Source organism: Brachycentrus maculatus, unplaced genomic scaffold (assembly GCF_059751285.1).
Source record: "Brachycentrus maculatus isolate JH-2025_06_01 unplaced genomic scaffold, ASM5975128v1 h1tg000367l, whole genome shotgun sequence".
NCBI lineage: Eukaryota > Metazoa > Arthropoda > Insecta > Trichoptera > Brachycentridae > Brachycentrus > Brachycentrus maculatus.
This window is the reverse complement of record NW_028281116.1, coordinates 547,353-571,710: the sequence shown is the minus strand read 5'-3', so window position 1 is coordinate 571,710 and position 24,358 is coordinate 547,353. Positions and strand designations below refer to the sequence as shown.

At 31.0% G+C, this 24,358-nt stretch overlaps 2 protein-coding genes across 2 annotated transcripts; one reads left to right on the top strand and one right to left on the bottom strand.

The window, feature by feature from the left end:
* Window positions 1–1,734: 1,734 nt before the first annotated feature.
* Pex14 (peroxisomal biogenesis factor 14) lies at window positions 1,735–7,885 on the bottom strand. The gene is made up of 5 exons (XM_088269871.1): window positions 7,695–7,885; window positions 7,197–7,463; window positions 5,764–6,002; window positions 4,534–4,764; window positions 1,735–1,874 (listed from the first exon to the last, which is right to left on the bottom strand). The coding sequence occupies exons 1-5, from the start codon at window positions 7,737–7,739 to the stop codon at window positions 1,868–1,870; spliced, it is 789 nt and encodes a 262-aa protein (XP_088125997.1). The 5' UTR covers window positions 7,740–7,885; the 3' UTR covers window positions 1,735–1,867.
* An 851-nt stretch (window positions 7,886–8,736) lies between these two features.
* AP-2mu (adaptor protein complex 2, mu subunit) lies at window positions 8,737–22,492 on the top strand. The gene is made up of 9 exons (XM_088269868.1): window positions 8,737–8,887; window positions 10,096–10,291; window positions 12,334–12,496; window positions 13,028–13,246; window positions 13,851–13,973; window positions 15,262–15,430; window positions 17,363–17,596; window positions 18,748–18,886; window positions 19,458–22,492. Exons 2-9 carry the CDS (start codon window positions 10,115–10,117, stop codon window positions 19,563–19,565), a joined length of 1,332 nt encoding a protein of 443 aa, XP_088125994.1. The 5' UTR covers window positions 8,737–8,887; window positions 10,096–10,114; the 3' UTR covers window positions 19,566–22,492.
* The last annotated feature ends 1,866 nt before the right edge of the window (window positions 22,493–24,358 follow it).

Sequence of the window (24,358 nt, the reverse complement as noted above, 5' to 3'; positions counted from 1 at the left end):
TCAAAAATAAAATGGAGTTTAAAATTAATTGTATCACATACTACATACATATCTGGTAAGTAATAAATTCGTGCTAGACTCATTTAATTTTTATTAATTCATTAATATCAACATTTAAAAAATACCACCTTTTATGAATGCAAAATGACTTTGTGTCGGGTTGTGGTCCCGTGGTTAGTGTCGCGGACTCTTGAGTCAGAGTTTTTTGGTTAGAACCCACACTACTTCTACAATCTGATATTTTAATTTTTGTAAATAATAAAAACACAAATATTCCTCTTTTCTTTCATAAATTAGTACAGAATACAGTAATAATATACGTATTAAAAGATGTTTAATATTTACAAATAAGACACAAATTGGGTTAAATTGACGTATACAATCAACATAACAAATTCTGACTTGAAAATACATCATGGCACTGAAATATGCAGTCACTTACAAGATGAAAAGAAAAAGTATTTGATTAGTTCGACCCGATCACCATGGTGCTAAAATATACCTCTATAGCACCAAGTATTTGGTTTGCAATATTTAAAAATTAAAATGCAGCTTTTTTGTCGAGTATTTAATATCTGTTAAATATATAGAATATAAAAATATCTTTTAACACACTAAGGACGGGAAAGGTATTTCCACCCGTTCGGTCGATTGATGCTTAAGGATGGAAGGGAATTTTGACCTTTTGTGTTGGCCTCATTTCAAAGTCAGAAATTAAGGCATTACATATTTAACGTTTTTATTTTGAATATTATGTACCAATCTCATTGTTCAGGTCTTAACTAAATGTACGTAATTATCGATTCCCGTCGCCAGCGGTCCGCAGGCTTAAAAAACACCCGTCCAAGTGTGTTAATTAATACAGTTAAATAATAATTTCGGCTGCCACTATGAGCAGATAAAATATATCTTTGTCTCGCTCACATCACATAACAGAAAAAGAAACTTGAATGCTCATGTTAAGAGAGATATTTAATTCAAGAAAAGTTTGTTTACTTATTTTATTAGATATTGCCGTCTCACTATCAAAAAAGTCTTTTTTGTGTTATTTAAATAAACAAAAAAATCAACAGTTCTCAACAAAATATTTTATAAAAATAGTAAAAATTAAAAAAGTAATTTTTGTTATACGACATGTTTCAGATGCTTAAGATTGAGTTAATAAAATTGATTTTCTCAAAACAAGAATCTTGGCTCAAGGGGCATCATAGGGTAGTATTTTCATAGATATTTCTTTTAAAAAACAAATATTTTTTTATATGTATAATAGTATGTACATAGCCATTTGTGGACCTGCATTTGTGGACCTGCAATATCTAATTTACTCTGAATAACAAGTCTAGCACAATTGTCCATAGTGATTTTTACCCAACCAGCAAATTATCATTTGTCAGCAAATACGTAAAAAAAGTAATCATTTTAATAATAATACAATATTTTTGTGATAGAAACACAATCCTAAAATAATACATATTTACATAAGTAAGCACTGAAATTCCTTTGCATTATATATATATATATATATATATATATATATATATATATATATATATATATATATATATATATATATATATATATATATATATATATATATATATATATATATATATATATATATATATATATATATATATATATATATATATATATATATATATATATATATATATATATATATATATATATATATATATATATATATATATATATATATATATATATATATATATATATTTGTGTGTGTAAATTTACATTTATACATAAGTCACTTTAAGTCATACGAAATAAAGTATATTCACTTTTCTCACACTTATTCACTAAACTATCCTATATTATCCGACTCCTTCATTTACTCTTGACTCTCCTATGTACTGTAAAAATAAAGAGTTTATATTCATCACTTTTCTGCCTTATTAGAAAAAAATCATATAACAATCAAAACATAGAATTTCAACAGGAATTAAGTTAATTTTTTTTAAAACCAATATTTAGGACAACATGAAAGATAATCTAGTTTTCTAAGAAAATTAAAATAAAGTATAAAAATTAATCTAAATAAACACTACACCAGAAAATAATAGAAAAATATTAACAAATAAATAAATAAAATAAAAACCACAACCAAAAACAACAAAAAAGGGAAAGAAAAGTAAATTAATATACAAGTATGTTAAATGTCATTAATCAATTATGTATATATATTTTAAAGCAGAGTTTGCAAATACTACATGTACATAGAAGCAGTGACAAGTCTAATACATATAACGTATTTATCATTTATGGCCTAGATTCCGATAAATCAAGACAGAATTTCAGTAAAAAATATTTTTAAGAAAATTATATTAAAAAAATATAATATTTTTACAATTTTAACATGAACTTAGAATTTTATTATTCTGTGAGTAAGATTAAAATGGTTTTATAAACACATATATCTTTCATTACAGTGATCAGTTAGGGCGTTTGTGCACTACACGGAATTTTACCGTCCGGCACATCAGTTAGCGTTTTAATATGATGATTGGCTTGTGCTTTTGTCCATCTTTCTTCGGATCGGTGCGTGAACACGCTGCGCGTAAATTCTCACGCGCAACGTTAATCACGCTAAACTGTCATAGTCGCTTTTATTTTTTTTTAAACCGGACTGCTGGACGGTAAAATTTCGTATAGTGCACAAGCGGCTTTACGGTTTGAAACAAGCCACAATCACAATTTAATAGACAAATAAACTTGAAGGTGTATGTAAATAAAAATAAAAATTTAAGACACAAACTAAGAAAGATCCATACTATTGAGATTGAAAATGTAGAAAGAAAATGTGCAAACACATTCTAAATTACAGTCTACTGGTCTCTTAAGGAAGTATGAAATAAAAGATAATAAATACAAAAGCAATATAGCAATAAAGTATCAATAGGATATGTACAAATAAGCAGGAAATGCAAACAAAGGCTTGTATTATATTTCTTTCATAGGAAGTGTAGTAATATGTACTCATACATCAATAAGCTTCAGATAATCATGTATTATGCTGATTCACCACTGCAATATTACATATTCCCACTTGTTCTAAGACATATAAAATATGATTTTTCTATCAATATTTGCCTGGGAGTGTAAAAATGTAGGTCAAATTCAGTTTGTATGCATAAAGTTGCTACATTATTAAAACTAAATTATAAAGTAATTATTATTGTTTGAACTCTTATTTCAAGTTTTCAAACTCTATATTAGTATTTTTTTTAAAGATTTCAAGTTTTTAAAACCACATATTTACATAAATATAAATTGGTTATATACTAATTTCAGGCAACGGTCATATTAAAAGTAATGTGTTAAAAACCTACATTTAAGCTGTGCAGCCAAAGGTCACTAAAAACTGGTTTCAGATACCATAAATGAAATAAACTTTTTTTTGTTAGTTACTAGTGATGGGATTATTAATTGATTGAGTATTTAACTCAATCCGTAACTCCATCCAGGCTCGCTTTACAGTAGACAGTAAATGTATTCTAAATCTTACCATTTAATGGAATTAATTGATTCCAAGAATACATACATTTTATTGTATGCCAATATAACATACACTTTGTTGCGTTACATATGTAAGGCAACAAAGTGTAATTTTGGAATCAATAAATTATGCTAGATGGTAAAATTATAATGATTTCACTCTCTTTTGTAAAGAAAACCCAGATAATGTGGATTAAGCTGACGATAAATTAAAGATATGCACATATAATTTAAAAGAAAAGACAGTTTAGTACACTGCTGTGCAGCCATTAAAGCGCCAAAAGCTTTTAACACATTGTTGTCGGGTGGTTTCTTCATCAACCCCGACCCTAATGAGTATACTAATCAGGGTCGTATACTAATCACAAGTAACCACAAACCCAATTCCCATCTGTATAATGTTTTTTGGCGCCTCTTGCGCTCTATCAAAAGTAGGCAAATACAACATCTCCTGCTCTCTACCAACAGTATGTAAAAGACGCTTTTAAGAGTTTCCCGCAAACAATGTGTTAACACACAAGGACGGGAAAGGTTTTTCTACCCGTTCAGTCAATTGATGCTTAAGGACGGGAAGTGTATTTTCACGCCTAATTTCAAAATCAGAAAAGAAGTAATCATTGAATGTTTTTATATGAATATTATGTATCAATCTCTTGGTTAAGGTCTAAACTATATGTACACAATTATCAAATCCCGTCGCTAGAAATTCTCCTTCTTCTTCATGAACCCTCTGACACCTCCACTGTTGGATATAGGGCTCTTTCCCTTCTTTTCATTTCCTCCGGTTGGTTAAAACCTTCGTAAAAAAAAAACACCCGTCCGAAATGTGTTAATAGACATTTGAGAGAGACAAAGAACTCGCATACATCCTCTTACCGCGCTTTATTGGCAGCACAAAAGTACAGTTCGTAAGTACCTTCTGTTATTCCAACAACACATGAGTGACTTCCAGCTGCACAGTGGCAAAATAGATTAATCAACAAAAGCGGCACTACGAAGCGATATCTGGATTCTCACATGATCTCCAGGCTGCTGTCGCTGTTTTTGGTGACGGCATCTCCTTCGCTGGAGTTGGATCCGCCGCTCTCGCTGCGCCCGCTGCGCCCGGCCCTGCCCCCGCCCTCCCCCTCCTTGTCCTCCTTATCCTCGGCCTCGGGCCGCCCGTCGCCGAGGTGCGCCGAGCTCTGCAGCTGCCAGGCGGGGATCGAGGGGGGCTCCGCGCGAATGTTCAGCGAGGGAAACTGGTTTCTGCCGAAAAAATGATACATTACACCTCTCCTCTTCCCCTTAACCGCAACCAACAGTGTACAGAGCACTCGGTGAAGTTAAAGCAGTGTTTTCTCAGTTGTTAAGGATGTCAATTCGCTCACTCCTTTCAAGAACGTCATTAATCAAAAAACTTGATTTTTCAGGAGAACGTTTTAATATTTTAAAAATATAATACAATATATTAAAAATAAATATTAAGCCACTTGCTGAACTTTTTACTGCGCAACAGATCTTTTTAGGTTAAAACTTAAAGGTTTTTTCTCCATTTCAAAAATATTAAGTATATTTAAAAAAAATAAGTAAACAATACCTTTTCTTCAAAATGCAAAAACAACACTTTCTTCCCTGTAGCGGGTAAATATTAAGTTAAAAATATGCCTCTTTTGCTGGGATATAGTACACTTTCTGGGCATTCCGAAAACATGCACAACTGAAAATTGTCGATTTTTGATTTATGACGTTCTTGAAAGGAGTGAGCGAATTGTCCAGAGTCCAATATTAACCACTTCTGTGGTCAACCCCTTGGAAAAAAGTGGGTCGAAAAAAGCCACCTTTTTTTTTCACCATCACATTTTTTTTATCATATTTAGAAATATAATAAATCAGTATAAACATAAATAAACAATATTATCAAATCACTATAAAAAGTTTCGTGTACAATGTGCCTGAACTGGATTCGGGCAAATCACTGTGTCAGCAAAATACCTACCCGAATTGTATTCGGAAAAAATCACACAAGGGGTTAAATAAATATTAGAGTGAAAAAAGTCACTTTTAATTATTTGACCCCCCCTGGGAATCGAACCCGGGACCTCCAGGTAGCCGAGCGTGCTGACCTACAGAGGTGGACAGACTGACCTCTATTATTAGCGATATAAATGCTCAGATCTCAGACTTATTTTTCTTGCTTGAGATATCCATAAGAAAAGGGGAAATATTTTAATAATTTAATATAAAAATTTAATAAATTTTGCTTACCTGTTAAGTAGAATACCTTTGACGGATGCTATATCGGATTTGAGTTCGTCAATCTGTCCTCGTGCTAAATTACTGTTTCCTTGCAAATTACTCAATCGGTCCACTTCAGACCGAACGGTAACAATTTCTTGTTTAAGTTCATTCATACTCTTTTCTAGAGATTTACTTAATTCTTCCAACCGTTCGTCTACTGTTTTCTTTTTTGGTCGGGCTCCAAACAGCAAGCTTTCTAACCATTTCTGGAAAACAACAAATCAATGTTCTAAGTTTTGTACTGACGTTTCTTGGTGGAGATGCATTTTATAGAATAAAATAACAACTGGACGGTTACGACGCAGCCCGGTTGCTGGTCAAATAAAATTCACATAGAAAAAAAATACACAGTTGTTATTTTATTCTATAATTCAATGTTCAATATTACTATTACATATTTTAAGTATTGAAGACAGTGTTACAATTTTATAAGGAAAAAGAAATCTACAGAAACTGAGTTGAGAAAATAATGATCTACACGACTAAGTGGTATAACTGGTTTCTAGATGTAGTTTTTTTTTACAGTATTTTGTTTAACTGAAACATGTTTATGTATTATTGAATAACAAATATTTACAAGTAAATATTTACAAAATAAAAAGTTAGACACCGTAAAAAATTAACACATATTTTGTTACATCATAAATATTTAAAAATTTGTTCAATTTTTAATTTATGAACAAGATTTTTCGTCCTGCAATTTTCAAGGTTATTAAAAAATCAACATTAGAGTTTTTAAAAACATGAATTAAATTTATACATTCTTACCAATTACAAGTATTAACTAATATATCTAGAAGTATTGATAAAATATACAAATGTAACTTCATGGGTTCACCTTATAAATTGTGTACCAATGATTTTTTTTTAAACGTCTTGAAAAAATAGGGTTTTATGATGGCAAAAGTTTCCAGTAACCTTTTTTTAGCTGCTCATCCCACAATTTATCAGTGAGTCTATCAAGAGGTGAGTCCGTGGAAGATCTATCTTTCAAATGATCTGGTCTAAGTGAACGGATCACTTAAGTGAAACAGAACTAATGATGCGGATCTATTGGATTTTAACCCGCCTATAATTTGAATAGTCGCAACAACAAAATAGCCAGTCTATTTCACTTGACTGTTTTAGGTTAATTAGAAGATATTTCTTTTATACAAAGCAATAAGTCCACAGTGAACATACTAATTGTACAAACATATTTTGAAATGAAATTCTAAAATGTAATTAATGTGATTAAATCTGGAAAAATACTCATCAAGTACATAGAGATGATTTTTGTCATTTCATTTATTTTATTCAAATCAAGAAGTATAAATAATGAGGTATTTAATATTCTTTTGAATCATGTTTCTTCCTTTTATCTTGACAGCGCTAAGATACTTCAAATCAATGGTACTTACTTTATATACCCAATATATTCCATAAGCAATCCCTCCAAATATGGCCACTGACAGGAAGACTTCTTTGAACCAAGAAGTTTTGGAATGTCGGTACATCAACAATTCTGATGAAGCAACAGCGGGAAGACTGCATAATGCGGCTCCTTGTTCAAAAGCCTTCTGAATCTCTTCGTCGGTCAAGCCTTTAGACTTTAAAAACTTATGTTTTTGTTCTGGAGGGTTTCTTTGTATATTTGGGTTAGAAAGAAATTTAACTGCAGTCGAAATCTAGAGAAAAAAAAATTATAAGATCATATAAGTGCGTAAATAATAAATATACAAAAGTCCACCGGTGAAACCTTGAATATTTTTATTGAGGACACTTATATGCACAAAGCGAAGAGTTCAAAGTTCTGCGAATTTCACCTTTTCTCACCTACTTATTACTACTCAATTCCAAACACAAAATAAATATGATTCAATATACGTTTTTAAAACTTGTATAGCCAACAGACTTACCAGTTCTTCTCTGAGTGAAATATTCTCTACACTGTTTGTAGACATGTTTAGTAAATGTAGTAGAATTTATTTGTCCTGTGGAAAACGACCTATCAACCTTTAACACGGCAACATTATCCTTCAAAAACTACAAAATGAGGAAACTTGTTAATTTTATTTCCGATTTCTCAATTTTTGGCATATCGCATTGTGTTGCCATAACAATTTTTTAAACTAAAAAAATAATAAGTTTGTACTTACCTAATTCATTAGGAACAACAAAAATAATAATGGCAAAACTACGTAAATGCTTTTATAATTCAATTTTCTGTTTTTATTTTCAGTTGAAATAATCGTTTGATTTGATTGAATATGAGCGAAAGCGTAGTGCAGAGTAAAAAAGATCAATTTAACGCAAATTCAATACCAAACTTAAATAACATAAATAAATAAAAATATTTAAAAATTACGAATTAGGAAATTCAATAATGTTCAAATTTTGAATTCGAGTCCGAATTTTATACCCAGCACTGAACTTGTATAATTTAACATCTAGTGTGCGTTCAAGCCGTCCCTCGATATAATTTTTTTCATGGTGTTTTATGATGTGCCATTTTTTTTAAAGACCATCTTTTTTTAATGTCCAATGTCAGGTATTATTTATACTGAAAATTTTAAACGATGCCCTTATTGCACCATTTATAAAACGGTGCTTTGTCGTACCTAACGTATTTACTTTGAAAATCTGAAAAATGATATCTTATGTTTTAGAATGCACCATTTATTATTTAATTTTTACCTTTTTACAAATGGACGTTCCCGGTCGATATTTTCTGCCAAGAATTTTTTTAGAATTCTCAATATAATTATGAATCCTTTATGAATATTCGTAACAAGAAATATTTTCAGTTTAGAAAAACGACGACTATGTAGTGTTATAGGATTCATGAATTCCGAATTCCAAAAGATGAAAACGCCTGCCGAATATGACAGCGGAAAACGCTCGTTTGCAAGGAGGCTAATCGGTTTGACCAACATACGAATATTTATCGAATGAATCTGTGATTTGTGAATGTGAATGTGACAAAAAAGCGACATACACTTGTATCGGGGGCGGTGTACGCGATTTCTTGGCAAGGATTTCTAAGCGAATAAATGGTGTTGTTAATTACATGGGATCTTATTTAATTAGTTAACCTTGTTTGGCAACGAAGGTATGATTATTTTGTTTCTTATTATACATATGGTTACATAAAAAAAATAAGAAACGTCGATTGCTTGACTTGGTCAATACTGTACCTTCAAGTTTCCGGCGGTATCGGACAATCAATATAAAAATTGTGCTTTGCTTCTATTTATACTCCGTCTTGGCTAATAATTGTTATGTTTCGTAAATTTACATTGTTCAAGTTAAGTTTTAATAAAAACATGAGTCAGAAGCTGTGTTTGTATGATTTTGACATTCACGTCAATCTGCATTAACATGAAACAATTTTGACAATTGGTTCGTTTTATAATAATTGACCGTTAGTATGTATAATGGTTGCTTAATTTAATCTATATTGTCATCAATTGGGATCACTGTATGTATATATTCGTACAAAAACGTCACTAAAATTGGAGTAAAGTTGGCAGTACAGATTTGCATATTTGGCTTAATCCGTAAAGTTACTAACTCCGTCCTGGGAATACTAACACTTATAAGTCAAATGTAATAAGTGTAAATAAAGAATAACTCGACACTGGCTATAACACCCAAGAAGGGTGAAAAGCCATCAAAAAGAAGAAGAAGTAACTCCGTCCTGGCTTCCGTTCCAGAAGGGCGTAAAAATATTTTTAGGTATATAATGTTTTTATACTCCTCTGGAAATTAAGCCCGGATGGAGTTAGACACATTACAAATTCTATCCCTTATCTGCAACCAATGGTGCATAGGGCACTGCATCGTATTGACGTAGTGTTACCTTCATCGTTACTTATATAAAGGCAGGGTGATCACTTCTGCATTTCTGGGATAAATTTAGGGTATTATTAAATAAATATTATAGTGCAAAATCACAAATATTTATTTTCACCCCTCCCCTGGGAATCAAACCCGGGACCTGCAGCACAGTGGCTAGACACGTTAACCATTACGCCACCGATGCGGACAAAATTACGGATTAGGCTGATGATGTGTATTTTTTATTTATTTATAATTTACAATAATTGTCGACATCTTTTGAGTTGATATCCCAAGTATTTTCATTTTTTATTTTTTATGAAAGACGACAGTCTTGTGTGGAGTCGCTCCAGGATAGAGGCATTTGTATGGAGTTGTGTTACACCTGCCATAAAAAATGTGCACTTCTGTCCTTATTTTAACATTTTCTAGTTTTTCACCATTTAGATATATTTGGTATATTTGCATTGCTTTTTTCAGGAATAACAGTTCGTCTACAATGATTGGCGGGCTCTTCGTGTATAACCACAAGGGCGAGGTGCTCATATCGCGGGTGTATCGCGACGACATCGGGCGCAATGCGGTGGACGCCTTTAGAGTCAACGTTATCCACGCTCGACAGCAAGTGCGCTCGCCTGTCACCAACATTGCAAGAACGTCGTTCTTCCATATCAAGGTACCTACCTATACAATGTTAACACTTGTCTTCGTGACACGTATAAATGTTGTTTTTTCTTTGTCCTGTTGGATGTGTGCGGAACACATATAAATGAGTTTGAAATGACCGAATCACAGGTAATGATTCTATGAGGCAAGTTCAACTGGGGAACACTCTACACTGTGCAGGGTAGAGTATGCAAGGACTGTCAATAGTGTAAAAAAAATTACATGACATATTTTGTTCAAGATTTAAGCTGTCACACTATGGCTCTCAATATTTAATCTACTTATATGTACAACATTTTGAGTGTGTCCAAATACTTGTTCACAAAATCTTGATTTTCTCCAATTACAGGAGTTATTTTCATATTATTTTTTGACATCTCATCAAAGATGAAGAAGATGCCTTTACATCTCACCAATAGATGTCTCTAGTGAAGTTCTAGCGATTCAAGAACAAGGTTTCTAAATTGGTTCATATATATAGAACTTCCAAGAATTTGAATAGTGTGTTTGTCAATAATGGGTGGAATGGTGAATGTTACACGTGTGTAAAGTGATCACTTAAACCAGCCTATGACGGTCGTTAGCCCCGTAAATACCCAGACTTCCATATTCTTCTTCATCTTTGATGAGATGTCAAAAAAATAATATGTTTATATGTATTTTAAACTACATGTGAGAATCTAATATGTCGCTGCTAAATATTTTTATATTTTATTTAACATCAATGCAGGTACTTGATAATACAACCCTTTAAACGCTAAAAGGTATTGCGAATGTACATAGAAAAATGAAAATCACTTATATTTATTTTGACCCCCATGGGAATCAAACCCAGGACTTCCAACATGCTGGCCAATTACTTTAACCACTATATTATGCAGGCGGACATTCTGTATTACGATCTTCAAAAACAAGACACTTTTACTAAGAAATCACTCGCCGCGATTATTAAAATTCACTTCTTTTCTCAATGCTCTTGAATAAAAGCTCAATTTAATAATTTTATTACAGCATAAGAAAACTTTATTAAAATAATTAAAAAGTAACATTTTTATAAAGCTTTTTAACGATGATAAACTTTTTCAGTATGTGCTCCGAATATTATGGAATAAATAGAGTTTAATAATATTTTTCAAACCTAATTTAATTAAATGTTTATAAATTTTACTCAATAATGTATTTTTTTTGCTTCATATTTTATCAATTAGCACATAGTAATCTCTGCAGTCACAAAATTAATGACATTGTATCCATTTATAGTTCTAATCATATAGTGTACAAGAGAGTATGTGAAATGTGATTTGACTATGTCCGTTTACACATAAAAATCATATTTGAGATAAGAGAATGCTGATAATTTCCTAGCTTTGTTGAAGAGGACATAAAATATATTGTGTTCCACACAGTATCCAATTTTTTAAATTATGTAGATTATAATTTATTAAATTATTTTATTGAAAAAAATGTATGATAGATGTATGAATGGTAGATGATGTTCAAAGGAAAGAATGCAAGGCTGAAATAAGCATTATCAATTAAATTAAGAAAGGTGTGTTTAGATAGGTTGGGCATGTGAATCAAATTAGTGAAGAAAGAATAGTAAAACAACTATAAAATAAAAGTAGAACCTTGTTTTTAACCACTTTTTTATTGGTATTTTTCTCCAACCAGTTTCGACACAAACCTTCAGGGATTATCTGTTGAAGAAAAGTACCCATTAAAAAAGTGGTTGAAAACAAGGTTCTAGTTTTATTTTATAAAGTTTATAAAATGTGCCACGAAGTATTTGCAAAAGACATTCATGAAAAGTAAAACAAATTTATGATGCGAATGTGGTTTTAACCCAACCTAAACTAACCCAAACACAGTTATGCTTCTGATATGAAATCCTAGAGTTATTCATAAAAATGTTTTTAACAAAATTTCATGCGTGTTTAGATTATGAGTTATTTTTTACCCCCTATATATCATGTAATTTCTCTATATAGTTATACCAAAAATTAATAATCAAAGCAGTCCATTTATGTATGATTTTTTTTATTATAATTCCAGCGCGCCAATATTTGGCTTGCAGCCGTCACTAAACAGAATGTGAACGCAGCCATGGTGTTTGAATTCCTTCTGAAGATCATTGAAGTTATGCAGTCCTACTTTGGAAAAATCTCAGAGGAAAATATCAAGAACAATTTTGTGCTCATCTATGAGCTTTTGGATGGTAATTTTATTTAGCTGACTTTCTTTGCCTCATAGATTTTACAAAACAAAAAAATATCCTTGAAGTTTTCCATTACTTATATTCTTTATATTTTATGGGATATTGAGAAACAAAAAAAAAACTGTAAAATGACAATTTTACAGGCGACAAAAATTGAATTAAAAAAACCAACACGCGCTACACTCTTGATTCACTGTGATAGATGCTAAATACATTTCCTGCTAAATGCAAGGTTATTGAAAAATAATGAATTATTTCTACAATCTGAAGCCTGAAATAATTGCGTTAAATATCCTATTTTTTATGAAAAAATATTACAATAACACATGCGTTCCACGATATGTTTGACTTGACAATCATAATAACGTGGAATATTTTTGATTTTCTTTACAATTTTAAAACCAATTTTTCAGTTATATTCAAGTACAAAATATGCTAAATAATCTGATCCTGGTAAATCTAGAGTCATTGTATAAGTTTTACATTTTGTTGATTTTCCAATGAAAATATGTTTTTGCGGTGTTCTTGCAGAGATTCTGGACTTTGGCTACCCGCAGAATTCGGACACGGGCGTCCTGAAGACGTTCATCACGCAGCAGGGCATCAAGTCGGCCTCCAAGGAGGAGCAGGCGCAGATCACCTCTCAGGTCACCGGCCAGATTGGCTGGCGACGGGAGGGCATAAAGTACAGGAGGAACGAACTCTTCCTGGACGTGTTGGAGTATGTCAACCTGCTTATGTCACCGCAAGGTCGGTGTTTTGTGTTTTTGTTAATTTTTTTTCACCATACTGTACCTACTGTTGCATACAGTGGCATTTTACCCTAAGGCCTCATAGGCCCGGGCTTGGGGCCTTCGGGGATCATTGATTGATTATCACAGATGATAACTAGAAATAACTCAGATTACCTAAATATTCTACAGGCTCGTGCACATTATGGCGGGTCAAACTGCACTGCATCGTATGACAAAATTTTTCCTAAATCACTTTCTGAGAAAGGGGTGGCTGGTACTTACTACATGGTCTGGGGCCTAGGGCGGCCAAAACTGCATAGTAACAAGACCTCACATACAAATAAAAGAGTTTCTACTAAATAAAAACTTTCCCCATCTCACCGTAAATGTCTCTAGTTAACTCCCGGATACTGTGTTTCGAGTTTGATCAATATATCTAGAAGTTTCAAGAATTTGAGTAGTGTAGTTTTCAATCATGGGTAGAATGTTACATGTGTGTAAAGTGAATAACATCACTTAACAGCATAAGACGGTCGTAAGCCCTATAAATGCCCAGACTTCCATACTCTTCTTCATCTATGTTGAGATGTCAAAAATAATGTATTATTTTTTGTTGGCAGGTCAAGTTTTGTCAGCTCACGTAGCCGGCAAGGTGGTCATGAAGTCCTACTTGTCGGGCATGCCTGAATGCAAGTTTGGGATCAATGACAAAATTGTGATGGAAGCAAAGGGAAAGGGAATTGGTAAGAATAATTATCCTCTCATTTTTCACCCACTTCTTTCATATTTTGTTCTGTCAAAAGTTATAAACTGGGTAATCTCATTTACGCATTTTAATATAATTTTGTTTACTCTTTTTCTTTATCAATTACACATGTTTATTGAGATTTTCATGGTGCATTTATTATAGCACTTTTTAAAAATGATCACAAGATTGTGACTTTTTACGACATCAATGTGCCAAAGAAGGCATTAAATTGATATTATTTAAGGTCCGTACTCCTAGTTTAAAGTGTGTTTTTAAATAACATATAATCATGGTGTCAGTTTCAATGAAATTTTCTACTATTAGTCAACAGTTGACAAAGCTTATTGCCTATCTTTGTGTTTTCACTCACAATAAAGTCACAAATATTGTGATTATCGATATTTGTGACTATCTAATTCAAGGGCCGCCAACCCGCGGCCCGCCGGGTGTCTACTTGTGGCTCGCGGAGCAAATCACACATATTTCCTTTAGTGTACACAAAACCACCAAAAAAACATTCCATCGTACGGAGTTCGTATCATATCCCATATATGGGAGTATTTCACTATCCTGACAATTTCAAGACCCATATAATGGCGTCAAGTAGTAAAGACGTTGGACTAAAGAAGAGAAGAGTAACAGAAGAACTGAGAAGCTTTTAAGACAGATGGACTATTTTAAGTGGAATTTAAAACAAAGCCAACATGCTTGATATGCAATGATTCTGTTTCTATCTTGAAAAAGTATAACTTTAAACAGCATTACGAGGCTAAACATGCAAATATGTTAGAAAAGCACCTAATAAAGTAACTAATAAATTTGTTCACATATATGTATATATACATATACATATACATATACATATATATATATATATATATATATATATATATATATATATATATATATATATATATATATATATATATATATATATATATATATATATATATATATATATATATATATATATATATATATATATATATAAAAATATATATTTTTTTTGCTTTTTTGTTTTACGGCCCGGTAGGATGTCTCATTTCTAAAATCTGGCCCGGCCACTAAAAATGTTGGCCACCCATGATCTAAATAAATGTTTGTTTTAATCAACTCATTATAAAACATTTTGAACTGCTTTCGACATGCGTATTGAGAAGTATACCTAATAAAACGTGTGAATTTGTTTATTTGCGCGTCACTTTATATCAACAATCCCGCAAACAAAAGTTCGATAATTTTGCCTCATTACAACTTTTAAGTATGTATTTATTTCTGTCTAGATACGTTTTCTGGAGGCATATCAGGGAACACGGATGATGCAGCTCGTACTGGAAAACCAGTGGTGGTCATCGACGATTGTCAGTTCCACCAGTGCGTAAAACTGAGCAAATTCGAGACGGAACATTCCATTTCCTTTATACCACCCGATGGGGAGTTTGAACTAATGAGGTACGACAAAAAAAGCTGCTTAAATTTAATATAGCTGGAGTTTAATTTGTTAGAATTGAGACAACTGTCTGTTCCCTGTATTCTATAAATTTATTTAACATTTAATGTTTAACCGACAAAAAATATTTAGCAAGCACACCATCAAATGTTGTCTGATCTTATCTGGCATTTTTCTCATTTAAAGCTGAGATTTCAAGCTTGTCTCAAGCATTCAAATCAGAATCCGTTCAGCCGCGGTCAGGGCTGCACGTGTGTCCATGCCCAATTTTTTCAAGGAATGTATTTTGGATATTTTTTTTGTTTTTTAGAAATAAAAAAAAATCCTTACCTTCCAATAACTTTTTTCTTTTCAAAACCATATAATTATTTCGAAGAAAAACATATTTTTTCAATGCAAAAATGTTGTTTTAATAAAGAGATCAATTATGTAAATTGTTACCGGGATTTAAAGAAAATTAAGTTGCGACTTATCGAATATCGGGCCTTAACACAGTTCGGATGGGTATTTTTTTACGCCTGCGGTCCTCTGGTGACGGGATTTGATAATTATGACATATTGCTCACTCCTTTCAAGAACGTCATAAATCAAAAAACTTGATTTTTCAGGATAACGTTTTTAAAGTTTAAAAATATAATACAATGTATTAAAAATAAATATCAAGCCACTTATTGAACTTTTTACTTTGCAACACATCTTTTTAAGTAAAACCTGAAGGTTTTTTCTCCATTTGAAAAATATCAAGTATATTTAAAAAAAATAATTAAACAATACCTTTTCTTCAAAATGCAAAAACAGCACTTTCTGCCCTGTAGCGGGTAAATATTAAGTTAAAAATATGCCTCTTTTGCTGGGATATAGTACATTTTCTGGGCATTCCGAAAACATGCACAACTGAAAATTGTCGATTTTTGATTTATGACGTTCTTGAAAGGAGCGAGCGATATAGTTAAGACCTCAATAAAGAGATTGGTATATAATATTCATAAAAAAACATTGGATAATTCCTTCTATTCTGCCTTTGAAATGATGCTAGCGCAGAAGGTAAAAATACTCTTGCCGTCCTTAAACATCAACCGACCTAACGGGTAGAAATACCTTTCCCATCGTTAGTGTGTAAATTTATAAAATTGTGAAAAAAAAAACTTCAGTACAATTAGGTTTGCAAGAGCATGTTTGTAGAGATATTTAAAAAATGTGTTTTATTCTAATAAATTATCACTGTGAGCCGTTGAGAACGCTAAGCTTTTCAGAATGCCCAGAAAATGTACTATATCCCAGCAAAAGAGGCAAATTTTTAACTTAATATTTACCCGCTGCAAGGCAGAAAGTGTTGTTTTTGCATTTTGAAGAAAATGTATTGTTCAATTTTTTTTTAAATATACTAAATATTTTTCAAATGGAGAAAAAACCTTCAGGTTTTACCGAAAAAGATCTGTTGCACAGTAAAAAGTTCAATAAGTGGCTTGATATTTATTTTTAATACATTGTATAATATTTTTAAACTTTAACCCTTAGAGTTCAAACCTTCGATAGATGGACTCTCTATTAATGCGTATAAAGTGCGGAGCGTCGGAATACCGACTATTGCGCAATTTGATTTAGGTATCGACCTATACGGACGTGTCTTAGCGCGCGCATGTATAATGTTTTTAATAAGTTAAAAATATTTATAAATAACCATTTAAAATTATTTTGCTCTGAATTTAACATTTATATTTGTATTTTTTTTAAGTAAAAGTTTTTTATTTCTCCCTACAAAATGTCAAATTCGTCAAGTAGTGATGATGAAAAGCAATTAGCAATTTATGCAAAATATGTGAAAATAAGCTCAGCACTATAAGGGTTAAAAACATTCTCCTGAAAAATCAAGTTTTTTGATTTATGAAGTTCTTGAAAGGAGTGAGCGATATATTGTGCCCTTTTTTCCGCAGATACCGTACTACAAAGGACATATCGCTCCCGTTCCGCGTGATTCCACTGGTGCGCGAAGTGGGACGCACCAAAATGGAGGTGAAGGTAGTCCTGAAGAGCAACTTCAAGCCGTCGCTGCTGGGGCAGAAGATCGAGGTGAAGATCCCCACTCCCCTCAACACTTCGGGAGTGCAGCTCATCTGCCTGAAGGGCAAAGCCAAGTACAAGGCCTCTGAGAACGCCATCGTCTGGAAGTGAGTTTGCTCCGAGTTTTGATTTTTTGACATCTCAACATAGATGTAGAAGAATATGGAAGTCTGGGCATTTACGAGGCTTGCAACTTGCATAGGCTGGTTTAAGTGATCACTTTACACACATGGAACATTCACCAATTCTACCTATGATTGACAAGACAACCGCACTACTCAAATTCTTTGAAGTTCTATATATATATGATCCAATTTCGAAACATTGTACTTTAATCTCTAGAATTTTCTCTAGAGACATCTATAAGTGAGGTGAAGAAGCTTTTTGCTTCTTTTTTTAATTTAAATTTTACTTATTAAATATCACTTTTTCTTCAAATCTATTGTGACACTTGTTTCGATGCATTCCACATAATTTTCAAATATCGTGGTGTTTAATAAGTAAAACTTTAATTCAAAATGGATAGATTTTACCACAAAGTGACCGCCGAATCAATTAATGAAATTTATTCTTCTTCTTTTCAATAGAACATTCTTGGCAGTGTTTGTTGTTATGGTAGAGTGGCAATGTTATTATTTAGTATTCGAGGCGTTTTTTACATTGCTATAAAGGGTTAATTTTGAGAATATTCTTTCTTTGAACACTTGCAGAATGCGTAAATTTTTAAATGATTTGAATAGAAAATGGTATTACTCAACGAATTGCCTTCATTTTTATAACATGAAAAATGTATTGAAAAGATGGAAAATGGTGAATAATTAATCTGTGAATATTGAGAGATGACTCGTTGAAGAAAAGTATTTTATGGATGATTTTTGATGGATTTATTTGGAATGGCAAGTTCAGACAAAACCTAATACAATCAATATAATTTATATTTGAAGCACTAACTTTGTGATTTTCCATTTTATAATCAAAATGTAACTTTGTTTTAAAATCACTATATTTTATAGTGATTTTAAAATAAAGTTACATTTTAATTACCTAATACAACATATCAATGTTTGACTTTAACTAAACTGTCTTCATTCAGCTCTTGATCTTTTCTAACCTCTCGAATTTTTTATTTTGCATTTGAAATAATTTTTCAAAAATGTATTAATTTTTTGCCTTTATATACTATTGGTCATTCGTAGATTCAGTCGCCAAAGTGTAATTGAGAACCGAGTTGCAGGCTAACTTGTTAACAATTTTGTAGAATCAAGCGTATGGCCGGCATGAAGGAAACACAGCTCTCTGCCGAGATAGAGTTGCTGGAAACTGATACCAAAAAGAAATGGACACGTCCGCCAATATCTATGAACTTCGAAGTGCCATTCGCACCATCAGGATTCAAGGTGAGTTTCAATTTAGACAAATATCCATAAAAAATCCCCGATTTAAGGTTTACTTGATTAAACTTTTTTATTCACATTCCCGTGAATTTTTTAAAAATATTTGTCACTAATAAATATTTTAGTCCTTTTCTTCTTTATCTAGCCCTCATCCGCAACTAATGGTATATAGGGCACTGCATAATATTAATGCGGTGTTATCTTGATAATTACTTATATGAAGGCAAGGTGATCAATCTTGCACTTCAGGTAGTATTAAAATACATTAGAGTGAAAAGTCATTGATATTTATTTTTACGTAAATTATCACACTACAGAGGCGAATGTGTGCATTTGATAACCCAATTACAACATCCAAAATATTCAGTAATATTTTACATGTGTCTTAAATTTTTTGTGAAAGAAATGTTGCCAATTTATTGCCACTCACTCTACTTGCACCGATCCGTTTTTTAATAAAATATTTAAAAAAATTTGCCATCAGATGCTTTATAAAAAAACAATTAATTACGAATGATTAGTAAAAAAATACACATTACTATTATAATATTTTTTCCATCTTTGTTCTTTTCAGGTCCGTTACTTGAAAGTATTTGAGCCCAAACTTAACTACTCCGACCACGATGTTATTAAATGGGTTCGCTACATTGGTAAGAGTGGACTTTACGAAACGCGGTGTTGAGGCAGTAACTATATTCGTAAAATAATATCTTCAACCTTCGATATACGAATGTTAAAATGTTCAAAGTTTTCCTTATTTTATTTTTGCCGTTTATTTCTTGAGAAAATAAATTTGAAAATCCTAGAAACAATGTACATTGCTTAAATTATTCATCTTTATTTTGTATCAAATTTACAATTTGCTTGTTAGATCTTAGTCTGTTCAGTTTTTGGAATTCTTGACAAAGTTTGCAAGTATGAAATCGTAACAGCTTGCATTTTTAGTATATGCAAAAGGAGTGTGGATTTTTTTTTCTTCCTTTTTCGAGGTCTGCACTCAATGATGAATTATTCATGAACCATAATTAAATTAGAGACATTGTTATTTATTTTGGGTTTAAGCACTCATGGCACAATCAATAAGATTGTCGATGTTTTCATGAATATTTCTCATTGATGTGACAAATTGACTGTCACAGAGGTTATTAAAGTAAGTTTCTAAAAAATAGGTAAATTTTGATCAAAGATTACCTTAATTTCTTGATTTATTTATTTAAAATAATATCTAGCGCCACTACCCCAAATGTGTTATTCTTAAAACGCTATTCTATTAAATTCCTAATCGAATAGTTTTAACAGCAGACTATTGGAAAATAAAATCAAAAGATTATATGATCATTTGACTGTAAATCGACATTTCTCTTTCGTGTTTCAATAGCTGTCAATCACAAAACCATGTTGTCAAAATTTATTGATGGTGCCAGGTGTCCATTAATAAATTATTTAATTACAGGAGAAAAAAAATATATTAAAAGATGTAGAATGAACTTCTCAAGTTCACAGTTTGAACTGATGTTTTGAACAATTTACTTACGTTTAATCTGTCTTAGGTTCTTACTTCATTTTGTTATATATTATATATGAAATCACTCCCATTGTTGGCTACAAGAACAAAACAAATACACAGCCCTTAAAATAAAATATTGCATCCCTCTTTCAAGTGCAATGGTCACCTCATTTTGAATTTTTGATCTTGGCGATCAATGTTTATTTAAAAAAAATAAATAATAAGTATTCAAAATTTTCAATTGTTCTCTTCATTAAAGTGACATCATAGGCACATAATGTTTGTATGTGTAAATTTAAATTTATAATTTTTAAAATACTTGCTTATTTGGCAATAGGCATGTGTTTGCGATTAGTGTACGGCTATAATTGCGTGTTATGTTTACGAGTGCATATAATATAAAACAGTTGAGTACATAATACTTAATTTATGTAACAGTTCAAATGAGTTTTGCAAGTATAAAAATACGCATATTTCAGAAAAAAATATGGGTAAAATATAATTTATGTGGTGAAACCTTGTTTTTACGTTTTTAACAACGTACAAAAACTTATGTAATGTAATATTGATAAAACTGTGAAAGAGAGTAAATTAAAAACGTATGGAAAAATTACAGTAGTGATTTGTAATTATAGTAAGAATTTGATTTAATATTTTGCTTTATTTAAGATTCCGTTTGGCTTTTGTGTTTTTAAGAAAACAAAACCTTTATGTAAAATTTATTTTGATTTATATAAAGGTGAATTGGATAAACAATTTTTCAGCAATTTAAAAAAATCGGGAATACATTAAAATGAACGCAGAAACAAGGTTTTACTGTACATTATATTTATTTACATTCAATTTCCAGTTTTATATGTTAAATATGATATTCAATTAAATGTATATATCTTGAAACATTGAATATCAAGGCAAATAATGAATACTCAGAAAAATTTTGTGCAAATGGATGTAATTTATTACTAGCACAAATTTTAGATTAATTAAAATAAAATAAAGTCACCTCTATAAAATTCAACGACCAAAACTAAAGTCAAGTAACCCGTACTCAAGTACGATAAGATTTATTTAAAAAATATGTGTTATTCTACATAACGGTCATTTGCAGCAACAATAACATAATTCAAAAATGACATTTGATCAGGTATTAGTGCATAAAGTTCAGTAATTACAAATGTGTATTTTTAACCGCAAAAGTCACATATTGTTAGCATTTGTTTCATTATGGCCGCCATGCATTTTTCATCACATACATAACTGAAAAAATGCCATTTTTAGTATGTATTATGTTATCATTGTTGCAGTCAATAAGTATTTACAAAAATGATATAAAAAAAAACAACAATTGTATTGTTTTTATTGATATCAGACTATTTTTAGTAACGAAAGCTGCTTTCTGGACCATTTATTAATCGTTAAAATGTTTATTTAAACTCAACATGACTAGTATTTTCAAGTTATTTTTTTAAACAGGGTTTCTGAGCTACATTACAATATACTGCATCGAATCTCATTTGAAATATCTTTTTAGTCATTTTATGATAAATGCATAATTATGTACATATATGTGTATGTAATATTTGTTTATCAACACTTTGCCGTCTGCACATTTAATCGGGATTCTTCTGTTTGGTGTCAGTAGGACTTTTTCAGATCATTTGCTTGTCGTTGGCGGTTTTTACAGGTTTTTAGGAGATAAATAAATCGTAAATCCTCAAGTTTTACTAATCTTGTCGTCATTTCTCATCAGTTCTCAATCCTGTCCTTCTATCTACGTGAATTGTTGAGAATATTGTCATGATATTGGAAAGTGTCTAGCATCTCGATTTTTGGGGATTTATCCGATTTTGTTTTTGCGGGACACCAATGGGTGTTACCAGACGGCAAAGTGTTAATTCATCAATTTAAACAGTTGCAAATTTTAAAAGTATAATGAATTATTATTTAGGCATATGTATATTTACCTTAGACAGCATTTGTAATGTAAACATTTACTCTATGACAAACTGTTTAAAAAGAAATGTCTGCTTATAAACTTAGTAAAATCTTCTGAATATAATTTTTCTTAATTGTGTTACGAATGAATAGAAATGTAAAAAAAACATTTTTTAGAACATAATTAATTTAGTAAAAAAGTATATGATTGTCAGTCTTTAAAGAACTATACATGGTTTCTTAAAAAGATTGTGCCTGTTAAAAAATCCTGTTTATAAATTACATACATAGTTATCACATCAATGTATGTATCATTCCTTATATTCGAGTCTTGAAGTTTGTATGCTTCATAAAATGAATAAATTTTTCCTTTACAAGACGAATATATGTATTTATCAATTTGTATAACGTTTCTTTTAAGCTGTAGTTTTTAAGCTAATATATATCTAATAAATGTTTAAAATAAATATTCATCAAGTCACTGTAACTTGTATTTACACATGTATGTATATTCTTGTTATACTCTTATTTAGTTCATTTTGGTTTATAATTTATTATCGTGTATTTAAAATTACTTTAATATGTACACCGTTTCACATAAGTTTGCACTTGTCTAACAATACCATCAATACAAACGTGTTGATGTAAAAAAAACAGATCATTTAATATTGTAGTAAGATCTGAAAATTTTACCAGTATAATATTTTTTTTTCTGAAGCATAATACCAAATATGTAATGATAATTTTAAATGTTTTGGAGATAATCACTGCTATAAACAATGATTTTTATGACAGGATTAATTTTCTATTAGTATCAGATAAAAATGGCTTTGATTTTTGTAACTGGTTATTATGTAAAAAAAAATACTACATATTTATGTTGGACAGTTTTTTTTTCTTCATAAGGTGCTTTGTCTGTCCTGAGAAATCTAATATGTCACGATATATCCCTCTTGGTGTTTGAGTACAAGCAAATAAAAAATATTCAATATTCAACTGGTCAAATTTGAAGCATGCAAATAAAAAATAGTAATGGTGGAACTGATGGCGCCTCAAGTGTACTTTTTCAGTTATATAGGATGAATGCAAAATTATGTGAAACATGCTATACAATATATGGCATCATGGAGAATTATAAATATACCTACATATTATTCTACCCCATCATTGTAATGAGCAAACATGTACAATAAGTGATGTATAAAATTATTTAAACTAATTTAAAATAAACCCATCATAATATTTATCTAGTATAAATCGCTGCTATAAAATTACACGTAGGCACTCTCGTTATCTGTGGTTTCATAATATTAATACACAAAAAAACACATGTTTTAGGAGCTATGAGAAGAATCTTGTGAAAATAGGATTTAAGGAATACTGGAACCTTATGAATAGGTGAAAAAAAAGGGAAAACAATGCTTTTTTTCATTGCGCTAACTATTCTTGCAAAATTTAATTGAAATATTTGTAAAGATAGTATCCGCTTACATTGTTTTATTATCATTTTCTCATAATTGTTATCTTTTTTGTTGACTTCAAAAGTACCTTAATGGAACTATGTACCAAGCTGTCATTTTGACTGATCAAATTATGACAATAACTTTTTTGTTTTATCTGCATAGAGGTCTGAAACTTTTGAATCATTGTTATGTAAGTAATGTTAGTATGTATAGACTACTTATTACATTTAACCACATAACAGTAGTATTTGTTTCTAGATATTTTGTATATGTCGCCAGTTGTATTATAATAGATATTGCTTTCGCAATGACAAATTTCTTGATTGAATGATGGATGTTGCATGTAGCCGTGATTTTATATTATTTTATCAATTTCCACAGATGATGAGGGATGTCTGTGAGTTTTTTTAGCAAAATACGTTCTTTAGTTGGGGGTTGTTTATTTTATACAGTTAGTTTCACTATTAGCGAGCATACAAATACTTTGACATTTCCTGTTAGTGTAAGTGTGTTGTGCAGTGGTGGATGACGGATGGAGTACTACGCTATAGAGTAGTCTAGGGAATCGCA